The sequence below is a fragment of the Tauraco erythrolophus genome, chromosome 8 (genome assembly GCF_009769465.1).
Source record: "Tauraco erythrolophus isolate bTauEry1 chromosome 8, bTauEry1.pri, whole genome shotgun sequence".
Lineage (NCBI taxonomy): Eukaryota > Metazoa > Chordata > Aves > Musophagiformes > Musophagidae > Tauraco > Tauraco erythrolophus.
Window position 1 is genome coordinate 15,716,224 of NC_141472.1, and position 14,344 is coordinate 15,730,567.

General features: G+C 39.6%; 1 protein-coding gene across 6 annotated transcripts in view; it reads right to left on the reverse strand.

Annotated features, from left to right (window-relative positions):
* PARD3B (par-3 family cell polarity regulator beta) overlaps positions 1-14,344 on the reverse strand; it is a 440,643-nt gene that overhangs the window by 99,351 nt on the left and 326,948 nt on the right. For all 6 annotated transcript variants that reach the window (XM_086615493.1, XM_086615492.1, XM_086615490.1 and 3 more), the window contains one exon: positions 437-547. In XM_086615493.1, coding sequence (XP_086471619.1) covers positions 437-547 — 111 coding nt within the window. The remainder of the gene's footprint in view (positions 1-436; positions 548-14,344) is intronic.

Sequence of the window (14,344 nt, forward strand, 5' to 3'; positions counted from 1 at the left end):
CTAACCAGCAAATGCTGTGCTGAAAAAGTACAAAAACTACCATTTGATGGTACAGTCAGCTGAAGTCAAAGAGGTCTGAAGTGCTGGAAAACACAGCAGAGGCTGTCAGGAGAGAAGGGAGGAGGTTCTCAGATTTAGAATAGTAGAAAAAAAAGCTACTAAGTCAGCTGTCTTGAGAACGGGCAGAGGTGAACCAGGTTTTGAAGGAACTGATCTTCATCAGTTTAGCAGGAGTTAGGATCTGAATAGCAGCTACCATAGTGAAACGCACAGAAACTGCCAGAGACTGGCCTAAAGCTTTCCACTGCCTGGACCTGACTGCCAACGGGCATGGACTGGGACATCTCCAGCCACGCTGGCTGGCTGTCCCTTCGAGTAAACCCTTGCTTTGAAGTTTTTCATCTGATGAACAAAGATGCTGCCACCATTTACTCACCTTTCACGTTCATCTTTCATTTTCTCCAACTCCTCCTCTTTAAGCATGCCTTGCTTTGAATTCCCCTTCTGATCTGTTTTCCCACTTTTATCTTCTTTTTTCTTTCCAAATCTGTTTAAGATATCAAGGAAGGAGTCAGGAGGAAATAATTACTAGAAGTAAAAACAGTACTTATCTACCATAAACCACAGAAATTTTAGGCAATCAAAACACTGTGAGTTTTTATCTTAGTCACTCATAAATTTGCCACACTGCAAAGTATGTCACCAGTATTAAACGAGCCATTTGCAATAGGAAGGACTCTGTACTTTTGAAAGCTATTGCTTTAAACAAAGTCGAAAAGCCCCACCAAAGCTGAAATGCAAGGCACTGCAGGGCTGGACTACAAATACAGCACATTTTGAAGTGGCTGAAGGTTCTTCTTACCACAGGACAGCTCTCAAAGTAATCTGCAGCAGCTGTGGTGTCAGGCACCCAGACTGGACCATGCTTTTAGCGGTAACTTGTCTCTCATTTATGTCTGGCCTTAATGTAAAGATTTGCTCTTAGTTTAAATGAGAATGCAACTGGAAAGAACAAAATCTTGCTATGTTCTGAGAGCACAAAACTAGGCAGTTCATAAGAACTCTTTTTAAAAGTACTTCTGGGTTTTTCTTTCTGACCAGTAATTATCATGTAACGTTTATGTTGTGAAAGTGCTTCAGAGACCCCAATCATTCTAGGGGTCCCACTGTTCTATACACTGTACAAATATGCATAACTTAAGTCTGCTTTACACAGCCTGTAAAAAGGCGACTGAACTGGGGAGCTACATTTCATTTCTGATGGAGCTAGACAGAATATTGGGGTCAAGTATGTCAAATATGCTCATGAATTATCAGCTAAAAAGTATAAAAACCTTCTCTCTTCTTCCCCAATTTGAAATTCTCAGTTCCACAGGTAAGTAAACAATCAATCCGTGTCTTCCCACGTAAATTAATGTGTCCTTGCATGCATCACAACAATGTAAAAAAAGTAATGATTTATTCATTACACATACCATATTGCTAATTACCCTGACTCAAAACTGCAAACTCCTCTGTGAAAGTCTGCAGCATTGCCTCGGTTTTTGCCTCTTTTACCCTTTCTATTTTTCATGTCAGCCCAAACTGCCTCAAGTGGAATAGCTGAACTACTGTGCATATACTTAAGCTGTAAATCATTGATTTTAGGTTTCTCCTCTGACCAAAGCAGAAATCTTGCAAATACTGTCAGGCTCATACGTTAACGATCCAAATTTTTTGTGAATTTAATCAATAATTCTGAGCTTGTGGTCAAGTGAAGTTCTTAGGGACTCTGCAGCAAGTCTTCCAGACAATAAGAACTTGGTTAGAAAGGGAATGATGGGCATGAGAGACTGACACATAGCATGCGGTGCTAATGAGAGGAAGGACAAATTACACAGGTGGTAACATGAGATGCTTTATTGTGGCCCTGCCATGGACTGTGCTAGGGAACAGGAAGAGCCATATCTCAGTGCGTGGTTTTCTCTTCCTTCTTCTTATGTGTGGTGATAGAGATTGATGGTGTCTTACATTCTTTGAGGGATCCTTTGATCAATATAGACATACATCTCCTCTACAAACAATCTTCAATTCTTTTTATGGTCCCTATTAATTTCAGTGCTTCCAGAAAGACAGATACTTTCCGTGCTTTTGCTTTCCCTGGGTATAGAGCAGCACACTGATTTCGCTGGTGCTTTCCAAGTTCTAGCAGTCCCAAGAGACTGTGGAGCCACAAACCCCGTCAGAGGGTGGTGGTGGCAGTGAAGGAAGCAGTCGGGAAACACAAGAGAAAGACAGAGCTAGTACGTACAGAGTGAGAAGATACAAAGTGAGAAGGGCCCATAGATACGAGACGACCTTGGTGAAAAAGAAAAACTAGATGAAATTTTGCATATATTGCTCTCTACAGAGATGTCAGGCAGCCAAACAATAAATCGCCTGGGGATGAGCACCAGCCGGCTGCACCTGAAACATCCCGGCTTCCTAACACTTGCACATGCTGAGAAGGTCTCATGGCAGTTTCCTCAAGAGACGCTGTATTAGCACTTGCATCTTGGTCATAATTCAACTCCGGTACTTTGTTTATATTCAGGCTGCCTGCTTTTCTCCCACAGTTTCAATTATGGGTTTGTGGAGTCTCATATTCGACTGTAGTATGTATTGATTTTGAAAACATTATTCTTGGGCATTTTGTATTGCTGCAGGGAGTTGAAGTTGGATATGTTGCATACTCGAGAGAAATGTAAAAAAAAATAAATCTTTAACATACATCCCTTTCAAGTCTAGGTATTATTTCTTGCTTACTGGGGAAATACATTTTAAACAAAATAAAGTGACAATTTTGACTGTAGTAACTGCCAACATGGCAACTCTCAGCAAAAACAGTGCTGTTTGCTGGTAGAGATGCTCTTGCCATAATATTGGCAAGTTCCAGGGTAATTATAAACTGGGAATAGTGAGTTGGTCTTGTGAAAACAACTTCTGTTTTTTTTTCTATTTTTGGTTTCAGATGGTATCTGTGCAGGCTTACCATTTTTACCTGTTACGCTAAGCACAGAGCATATAGCTCAAAGCTAGGGAAACATTCAAAATTTTGGCCTCTTTTGCACGTTGCTATACCATAAAAATCCATTCTCTTTTTATTATTCTAATATGCTTTTCAGTTCAACAAAAATCTTGCACAAACATTAAAAATAAAAGCAGCAAAAATTTAACATTGTTAAAAAAAGCAATATAGAGTAGACAGTATTCAAACCACAAAAAAACCCAGTATAATCTCTGCCTGAATTTATGCATCTTGTCCTAAAATTTATGGTCTGCTCACTGATGCTTTCTAATTGCCATGGGCTTCTGATGATAAAATTAACTTCCACCCATTGTAATATTGCATGAGTCTGTGGTTATCTACTGCTTATAGGAACAAAACAAAAAAGAAGCAAGAGTACTTGTTGCCCAACTGGGTTTGATCATGTTCTCATTGATACTAGTGTGAAGCCCTCCACTGATTTCAATGAGGACAGGCTAACATCCATTGTCAAAATTATAATATAGAAGTAATCAAATCCATATTAAAATTCTATAAAAACTGAATGGCTTTAGGATTTGAAGTTTCCAGTTCTCCAGGAAACAAATAATTGGATTGTGGTAAAATCTGTCTTCCATAGTAATATTGTTGTCAGAAGAATAAAAACATTAATGAAAAAATGTATGGTGCGCAATTTTAAAAGGTCTGCTTTGCTATAATGTGCACAGCAAAAAATTCTCTTCAACTTAATAACTGATGAAATTTTACTCTGAAAGCCTTATGTAGCAAATGGAGAAATATAACTAGAAGATCCGAAAACAAATTGATCAGCTGTATACTCTCATTCTATATCCATCTATAATCAATTTATGTCAAATGAAGCCACTTGTAATCACAATGACAGTAAGGAAATAAATCCGTGTCTTCCCAGGTTGAGTGACTGCCCCAGTTCTCTGATTATTCACTGTAAATGCCTGGGAAGTACTGTTAAAGAAGTTAAAGCCCTAATAACCTTAATATACTTTTCAGTTGAAAAAAATAATATTCCAACTACTCAGAGCATAGTCCTCCTGTAAACAAAAGCATAAAGGGATTTTCTGTATGAGATTAGACCTCCAAGCCCGTATGCAACAGTTGCAAACATGCTGTGCAAGAGTGAGGAACTATCCTATTCCTGTTAATTTCAAAGGGTGCCCTGCAAATAACTAATTTTTTTCCCCTTAGAAGCCTTAAACTAACAAAGTCTCTGAATATCAAATGTGTGTTGTCTTCTTGCAGTATTTGTTACCATTCTATAAGCTATAACATTAAAGGATATGTATACTTCTTTTCAAGGCTTTAAACAAACCTCCTGTAGACCTGCTCTGTTATACTTGGGATAAATGTGTTATATGCAAGACCTAAAGCTGTGGTCATGGCAACACTTCGTTTCCGTGTGGAGCTGTAAGCTTCCAGATCTCAAATGTGTTGATATTTGCTTCAAGGATTAAAAAGCAGGCAGGTCTATAAAGTCCCAGACTTCTAAGCAGGAAAAACATCTGGTGGGTGGAACTCTAAGCAGCTTGGTGACCAAATTCAGCAATTTGGATTTCTTAGTTCATTCAGTTGCCCTGGATCAGTAGGTGCCACTGCAGCTAACAGGGTACATAACAGAACTGCAAACATCTGCAGGGCAATAATTCAAGAGGGCATATGACACATTCAGGCAAGATGCAAAGCCTAACAACGTCATAAAATCTTGACACCTCCAGAAATGATCTCTCAAAAAACTGAGTGATTTGTAAAGTACATGTAACAAAAGCTCTGGCTCTTAGTCATTTCACAGCAAATGGGGAAAAATGCCGAGATTATTAAAGCAGCTCCCTTATGAAAGACTAGAAATAACCCTTAAAATTAAATTTAAATGTGAGTAAGAATGAATGAGTGAGCAAGCAAGATAAAGATACTAATAAGGTATGATTTTCAGGTCCACACAGGGACTATAAAAACCTTATTAACTGCCACTACTGCCGTGTGTTTTAAGTTATTTTATCACTCAGCTTTACAGCAGAAGAAATACTCTAGAAGCAGTGCTGTGCTTTGATTAATCACTTTCATACACACACTTTTACAGAGTATTAAACACTGCCGTAAAGATCCTTGGTGAGTCAGACTTGTTGGTGATTACAGGCCAGGCTCATTTTACATTTATGTTAATAGCAGCATTAATGAAATACATCTTTTACATTTTTAGTGGCTCTCTAAATACCTAAAAGGTTTGTTATTAAATGTTTACTTATTGGGCGGAAGTATATCATTGAGGACTACATCAGTGGGACCAAGAGCTTTGCGACAGCTGAAAAAAACAGCAGAAAGAAGAGAACATGCTTTGGTAAATCATGTTTCAACATTTTGAGAAGGGAGCGCACACAGCAAGAGCTGGGCAACACTGTTCAAACCTTCACCAATATCCAAGAAGATGAAAGTACCTCCAACAAAACGAGCTAAGCTTCTGGTGAAAGGGCAGCTCCGCGCAGAGCCATGCGAGCCAGGAGGGATGAGATTCCCTTTTCCTTGCCCCAGTGCCAGCTGCCTGCTCCCAGTGAGCGAATCCCATTCCCTCTGTGGAGGATTCAGTCCCAGTGACACGGAGATGCCGCAGTGTACAAGACTTATTGCAGAAAAACCTCCTCATGACAAAGCCTTGCCCAGGAGCAGGTTTCGATCCAGTCTCCCTGCTTTGGCAGGGTGAGAGAAAAGCCTTGATAAGATGATGAAGGCAGGAGAGGGTCACCATAGCCCCTTCTGCTGCCGGGCACGTAGTGCCTCCAACTCTGGGAAAGGGTGAGGAAGGGGTAAAACGGGAACACCACCGCTGAGCTGGGCAGGGCCATGTACAACACCAAAACTGTTCAGTAAGCTGGAAAGAGATTAGGAAAAGTAAAGGGAAAAAAAAAAACCACTTTTAACTAGATTTAGCGAGGTTTGCTTGCAGGAAGGAGTTAGGCAGTTAGCCTGGTGCCTCCCTGCTCTCCCCCCTCCTGCGGCTCACTCCCAGGGCAGCACCAAGCAAGAGGCAGGCGGCAAGAGCAGCAGCTTTCTGCAGAGAACAACAGGGCAGCTTAGGCAATCAAAAATAGCTCCCATGAAAAAGGAAAAATGACCTAACCTCTCATTTATTATATCAATGTTTTGTTAAGATTTGTTAAAATTGTTAAATTTTGTTTTGTTAAAATGTCCTGTGCTACAATTATTATTTGTGTTCTGCAAATGTAGCTAAACTTCATGAATGTGAGTATCCTCATATCTAGCCATCTTCAAAGTATTTTGGGAGATGATCTACATTATTCCAATGCTATGATCAGAGTTAAACTGGTATGGTCAGAAAAGAGGAGGTTATGTAGAAAACACAAATATAAAGAAATCCACATTATTAACACCAATATACGTTGCTCCTGTTATGCCAACATTAAGTGAACAAGTGCCTTTTTTGTATTTTTTTTTTTTAATTTACTGTATCAGGCTGCTGGAGCTAGACGAAAATGAGAGCTTCCAGATCCAGTCTAATGGGAGTAAAACTTATCTTTTTAACAACTCTGATTAAACACAACCTCCCTCCACCCGTTTATTTCTTTGATGCCGAAATTAGCATCTTTTCTGCAGCATGCTGAATTAATTAGTACAGTGACAAAGAATTAGTCCAGATAAGATCAAAGCTGAAACCATATTTATCTGGAATTTGAAATTAAGAGCAGACAATATTAACCCTCAGCACTTCAAGGAGCTTTCCACATGGCATACTTCGTAAGCCTTCCAGGAGTTCATTCAAAATAAATCAACAGTGCAATTTCTTTCCCCACTGAAGTTTTGCTAAAAGGAAATAAATTCGCCATGAAGCCTGTGACAATTGGGAGCTGCCTTTAATGCATACCCTGTACATGCTACTCATTATGTAACTTGTAGGCATCAGTAGAACAAAGCAAACAAAGCTGAGAAAAGACAGTTAATCACATTTGTATTAATGCTTGGATCATCACATTGTTCGCAGACTTAAGGGCTAATGAAAGAATTCCCAGCACCAAATCTGAGAAGCTGCTTGCTGTAACACCTCACAGGTAAATAATCTATAATCTTCAGTGCAGAGGGTCACACACAGAAACGAAATGTCAAACAGAAGCCCTAAATTACACAGTGGAGTTTACTCTGAGAGTATCAACCATGTGGACAACAATAAAAGAAAATCTTCATTGCTGGTGTTGTCTCAGATATTATCTGTGTTTCGGTATCAGATAAAAGACCAGAGACTGTTTGCCATGTGAAATGCAAGAGGTTGCTCATCTGCCTAGAAACTGCAGAACAAAGGCAATCTAAATATTCACCCCAAAAATCTTTTTTCACCCATCATCTTCCCTAAGCCTTTGAGCCCCATATCTTTATTTTTTAAATGTGGAACTTGCTCTTAATTTAGATCGAAGTGAGATACTACAACTTACTCTGGTAACTAGGTATTAGGAAATCCCTACCAGTGGGGCAGTTCTGTCCATTTGTACTACATGCCAAATCTTACTTGTGCAGCATATGAAAAGAGCAAAGACAAAAAACAAGGAACATGATGGTACTCCAAGACTTGGGCCACCTGAGTTAGAAGTGCTGCAAAACCACAAAGTCTATCTACTGAACCAATGAAATGGAATAAGTCTCATTGGCTGCTATGTAAATAGAGACAGGAGAAGGCAGCTATGAAGAGTCATCCTTCATATTTCAAGGAACCTACTTTCAGAAAACATGCCGAGGTAGTCTGAGTGTTGGAGACAGTGTATAGAAGAAAGGTCACCAGAACTATTATCTCACCAGGAAAACTGTGATGTTGAATGGCAGCTATGCCTCTGTTTCCATTAAATGATGCCTCAGTCGCCTGATGACCATGTTGCTGGTCTTTTTGGTCACCAGTACAAGAATTCTGCATCCCATATCACGTATATCAAGAAAAAGCTGCAGTAATAAAGCACAGGCGTGATTTACAGCTTGATCAGAAGAAGGAAATTGATTTATAGTCTGTCCAATGCAACGAGCCCTGCCTACTTTCCCACCAGACTGCAGAATTATCCTCCAACCAAGCAAGGAATTATTCCCATATATTCTTATTTTTCCCTACTTTCACACAGCATCAACCATTTTCCTCTCTTGGTTCCAACCTACAGGCAAGCAATTTCTTCTGAAATGAATACTAATTCATTTCATACTAATAAAATGAATTCTGTCCCAGACAGTGCACAGAAGCATAGCTATGCCTACTCTGTATGGAGTCTGCAAATGCCAACCTGCCAACCTCAGGGGAACATGATAATCACACCAATGTCTTGGGCATGGCAACTCCATACTCTAAGCAAAGGAAAAGGATCAGAGTATTAAGCCCTTGACTTTGCTTTCCTAATCCCCATTGCATTGTCACCCATTTTCTGATCTTTTCACAAAAAGAAAAGAGAGAAGCAGGCAGTTAGGCTAACTACTAATTTTTCCATGAATTTCTTATTCTGCCATGCAGGAAAAAGATAAATGCAGTTTCTGAGTGAACCTATTTCTCTAAGGTTCAGTCAGTAAGACAAAAGGAGGAGACAGAGGCTCCCTGTGCAGCCCGCGGATGTTGCCAGCTGCCCCTCCAGAACTACTAGCTGATTTTGTAGTTTTCTCAGATGTGGGCTTGGAAATTCTGCAGTCAAGTGAGAGCCAGCGTGCCTCAGTGTGCCACCAGCACCTCCAGCTCTCTGCAGGTAACTGAGTACCACCTGAAAGTGGGACACGGAAAAGACTAACTGAAGAGAGGTAAAAAGATAGCTCTTTGGGTGCCTAACTTGACAAGAACATGCTGCTGAGTTTTTTCTTTTCTGCTTCATGCCTTCTCCTCATCTGTTGTGAGTCTTTTCCCTACACTACAAGCCACATGACCCCAGAATTCACTTAAGTATCAACTACATATGTATGTATAGTATATGTATGTATCATGCACGTTTATAAGGGGAAGAACTTTTCATTGGTATCATACCATTCTCACGATATTTAGTGCTTTTCTTAGCATTTCAGCTACTGTGGTACCCTAGGAGAATCCACTCGCACTACATAACTTTTTGCTCAGCCCTCTTGGCTATGGAAGAACAACGTGCAAATGTGACATTACCAGAACTGCAGATACAAGACTAATTTTAATACAAAATATTTGCAAAGCAAAACAGAAAACCTGATATGTTTGCGCTCACAGCCATGATACTTTGAGGTGTCAGACTTGCTAATCATCTCACCACTGCAGTACTCACCCCCTCAACCAAACCACGTGCCTTCCACCCTTACGTGCCACAGTGGGGATTTGTTGGGGCTTATCTGACTTTCATGAAGTGAAACCGCTCATTGCAGGTTCCAATGAGATCTCCAGGAAAAACATGACCCTTAAAAAATAGCAGGAATACAGATGACTCCCCTGTGTTTCGACTGAGACAACATCCCAGCCTTCATGAAAGCTCCATTCTCTATGGGAATGTAACGACTCTCTAACGATCAATTAACGTTGAGCATATATCATCATATCCATTGTACAAATGAAGAAACTGAGGCACGAGGGGTAAAAATTTCTTGCCCAGTTTAAAAGCTCCTACTCTCTTTCTCTACTAATCACCTCAGAGCTATGAGTACATTATCACCTCATATCTACGTGCCTCACTTTCCAACAAGTTTGCTACAATGCTTTTTCCCCATTGACTATTTCCCCCCATCTCGTTGAAGTTCTCTCCTCATTCATTTCCTTCTTCTCTCCTAACATGCTCACTCTCCCCCCATCCTTGCTCCACACTCCTTTCATATGCTCTACTGCTGCAGTGCTACAGAAATACCTCTTCCTGGAGACTTCTGCTGGAGACTGCACGAAAGGAACGTGTCTTGGGAACGAGCATTCTTGCCTCTGAGACATCACGCAGCAGAGACACGCAGAGGTCTCTACAGCAGCTGAGCTACCAAAAACGGTCTCCACTCTTTCTCTGCGGGATGCATTAACCTGTATTTGAGCTCTCTACTGCTCAGAGTGCTTGAGAAACTCTGAACTAAGAGATAGTACACGATGAAGAGACTCTTTCGAAGGGAGATTCGTAAAAGGGAGAGCGATCGTTCTTGAATAGGAAAGGGAGGTTGTAAAGGCAAAGAGAAAACCTAAGATGACTTGTTTTTAGGTTCCACAATGAACTTCTAAGGTTAAAGCATCACAAATTCCACCTCTGTGCCTCTACTATAGGTGACATTTTTACAAAGCAGTAACACATTCAAAACAATGCCAAAATAAGAGTGGAGTTACATATACTGTATTTTGAAAGATGTGTTTCAGCATAATAAATAATAGACGGTTTTGCATTTTTAAACTGTCAAAATCAGTCCTTCTGATAAATAATACCTTCCCTCCCCGGCCTTGGCTATTGTACATTACTAATTAGACATAGTAGTTTGTTGTTAACGTTCTTCCCTACAGATTTATTATTAGCTTGTATATTCTTTTCAGTAGAATTGTGCTAATGGTAAGGTCTGCTGGAGGCCAATTGCATGAAGCCACTGGGAGGAGAAATCTGTTTGCCTGTCAAAACAGTGGCTATCAATTAGAACTGTAAATGTGATTCCTTTAAGTGTCTTGGAGGGTAGCAGTGTTTTCCAGTGATGGATTAAGGGGCCGAATCACTTTCATATTGTACTAAAGGAAGCTTTCAGACAAACAGCTCTCCACATGAAACAAATTCACCACTATTTTTGAGAAAGTCCGGAAAAAACAGTCTGACCTGCCAAAATTCCCTCTGCTATTTCCCCAGAAATCCCAGCTTCAGAGCATTTTATGTGGCATACTGACAAAACCGATACTAGATTATTCTGTGGTTTTCTTAGGAAAATTTGGCTTAGGATAGCTGTAGCAACAGGAGAAAAAATAATGAAGTTGCTGAAAGACATGATGCATTACAAAAGAACCAGTGAAACAATGTGATTCAACCGTTCACTGATCCAGGATGGAGCCCTGGCACACAGATAGCAATTTCCCCTTTGACACAAGCACCCAGCTCTCATTAGCATCAGTAAGAGTTGTGTGGACATACTGATGGGAATATCTTCCCCTGTATTTTGCAGGAAATTAACACCACTCACTTGGGGACTTAAGGAGGCACTGTCTGTCACTCCCAGGCAGCCCCTTTGCCAGTTAATTAAGCAAAAACCTCTGCCACAAATCTCAAGAGGAAGCCCTTCCCTGTTCTCCTCGGTACAGCAAAACTGACACGAAGCAAAATGTCAGGAGCAGGAGCTAGGAAGTGATGTTCAGGGAAGATGAACTTCAGCCTGCCGTTGCCAAGATCTTTTGCCACTAGATTTTTTTATGGAATTTGAAAACAGTTATTAGAAATCAAATTGATTAGTTATAGTTGAGTTTAAGCTTTAAGAACGATTTAAGAAAGTATTTTCAACTCTCATATATTGTGGCTTTTGGTTACTGGTTATTTTCAGCAGAGGTAATCCTAGATGGCATGTATAAAAACAAGTCAGCAAGACTGCTAAGCCTCCAGGACTCCACTGCTAATTTCATGCCAAGAGAGTGACTAACCAATACAGGAAAAAGCAAAGGACTCCACCATACTCACAAAATGTGGCTCTGGCAGCTGAAAGACAAGGGTTCAGGATGAGGAAGGTTTCATCCAGTTGCTACACAACAGACTCTCTCATCAGGCTGGGAAAACAGACTGAACATATTAAAAATCTTTCCTTAGTGCTACTTTATTTATAAAGAATGAATATCAGAACTAAGTGACTGAAACTTTTAGTCCACTACATGAACTACACAGCTCTGTCATATCTGCTTTCAGTAGTATTGCTCATGAACTATGCGCCAGAAACTTTCTTTATAAGGTTTCAGAGAAGATCTGGCAATCACTTCCATTTCTTGAATCTTAAAAGCAATAATTCTGGAGCAATCAGATAGAGAAATACATTTTACTAGATAAGGTCAGAGAAAATTGCTAGAATAGTGCTTAAAACCATGAAGTACTTTTATTTTGCTATTACAACCATGTAGCTTGAAGACGCACAAACAACATAAGCAGCCCAGATTCCCAAACTTTTTTCCACCCTGTATGTTTCTTGCCTTTCACACACTGACTCCCTGTCACAGACATTTACACACTACTTTTAGAAGAATTATTTGTTATTGGTGTTTATACTGCCAGCCTGTTAATTTGTGTGTGACAACGTAGGGAAAATTCTCTGCTTTCTTGTTCAGATACAGCAATGCTTTGTTCACTACACAACAGCTTTGACTTTTTCTCACTACCCCCACAGCTCCATGTCCTAAGGTTATAGTCACTCATTCAGCTACTTGCAATACTAAACCACTGCTGCTAATTTTACCTGGTGACGAAAACAAGCACAGATACCCCTACAAGTTCTGCACGTTACCATCTCAGCATAAAAACGTTAGTCTGAAAAAGAATTTTATTATGAGGGTGATAAAACAAATGTTAAATACAAAGCCCACAGCAGCATAGAAGGTGAGGAACACAGATGAAGTCTGTCACTCATGTCATTAAAACTTCTGCCATAGGAGCTGCCAAAAGAAAATAGTATCACTGCATGATTGAAAACTGAACGGTGTTGATAAAAAACTACTTCAGGGTGTGTAGTTGATAAAAAACTACTCCAGGGGTGTAGTCAGTCAATGACCTTAACTCTTTTTTTGTTTCCAAACTGTACCTGATTCAACCACAATTTCTCCTGAACGTGTTAGTTACTAGCAATTGCTCATCGAATAATTTGTAGTTAAAAACTGGCTTACAAGTTACCCATGAACAACGAACATTCTGTTTGTTCACCATTAACTGCAACTGATCACATGTATTGTTTCCATTTCTTAACTTGGTAACTCATTGTTTAAAAACTATCTTCACAAGCAGAGGGGAGGAGAAGCCACTCTGCACTTCTTGAAAAAAACATGTTTTGGCCATGGGCCCGAAGATTTACTGCATAAACCTCCCCCTCAATTGTAGGAAAACAAATTTCACCACACAAGTGCTCACAGTTTGATGAACTATGTTCAGCTGAAAGTATTTCACCTGTAAAACAAACTAGAGACCTGACTGTGAAACAACTTTAGCATCTGCATTTCCATTTCTTTGGCTGTATCCTTGGTCTTCTATCATGGGAAAGAGTGAAAAGAGCACCTAATTTATCAACTATACACCATTCATTATTTGATCTCTCTATATCACTCCTTTTTTCTATTTATTAGGTATAACATTTAAAATAGATTTTTTTTCTCACAATAATTGAGTTGTCTTTGTACTCTTGTATTATTATTGTGCATCTACACAACTGCACCAAACGTACAGAATTTTCGATGAAGCTGCATTATTGATTTATGGTGCCATGATGCTATTATTTTGTCAGGGTCTTACACCTAAAAGGCCCAGTTTCCTGACCTTAATTTTGTTTTTCTTCTCATGTGGGGAAATGAAACCCTTTTACCCCCTTCCCTCCAGTCACACAATTTCCTGCCATCTTCTGCCTCACTTGTACATAACCGTTCACTTGTACCAGTGTCTCTTTTCCAGCTGGAAAAAAGAATCAACAGGATATAGGAATGTAAGGCAGAAATCATGGTTAAATCCAAGGTCCTGAATTTCAATAACTGGAAAGCTGTACAGCTGGAAAAAACATTCACTGAAGTCCACTCACAATAGCTGGAATTAACAACTGCACCTTTTGTGCTGTTAGACACGTTTCCTCTAGCAATTAGCTGGTATATTCTCTAAATAAGCAGAGTAAGTTAGAGCCAGTTAATGCCCCCTACTACTGGAAATTGTTAACAAAAATCGCTAGTATTTAACAGATTGGTTGAAATTTGGTTCCAAATAGGGGACTTTCATGTTATGCAGAGGACAGTGAGAATTTTGTCTTGTATAATGTGGCTAGTATTGTTTGAAACTGAAATGAAAAAAGAAAGGTAAAGAAGTGGAGATACCTAAAGGTTCTCATATTGCTCAAGAAATATGCAGAAGGTGGAATGGAAAGTCTGAGAAGCAAAAAGCCTGGACAAGGGAAGAAAGTAAACAAGAGATTTAACTGCATTAAGGTGCAAAATACTTGTTTTTTGTTGATTTGAATATAAAAGAACTCAGATGTGGTATTTAGGCTTAAGTAAAAATAGAAAAGGAAAATATACACATGAGGTGAACAAACATCAAGTATCTCTGTGATTTCTGTTGTGGAGGAAGATCTCTAGGGAAGAGAAAACACTAATATCAAGATAGATGCCCAGTATCACTGTCTGTGCATTAAATATCTTGACCTGCAAGT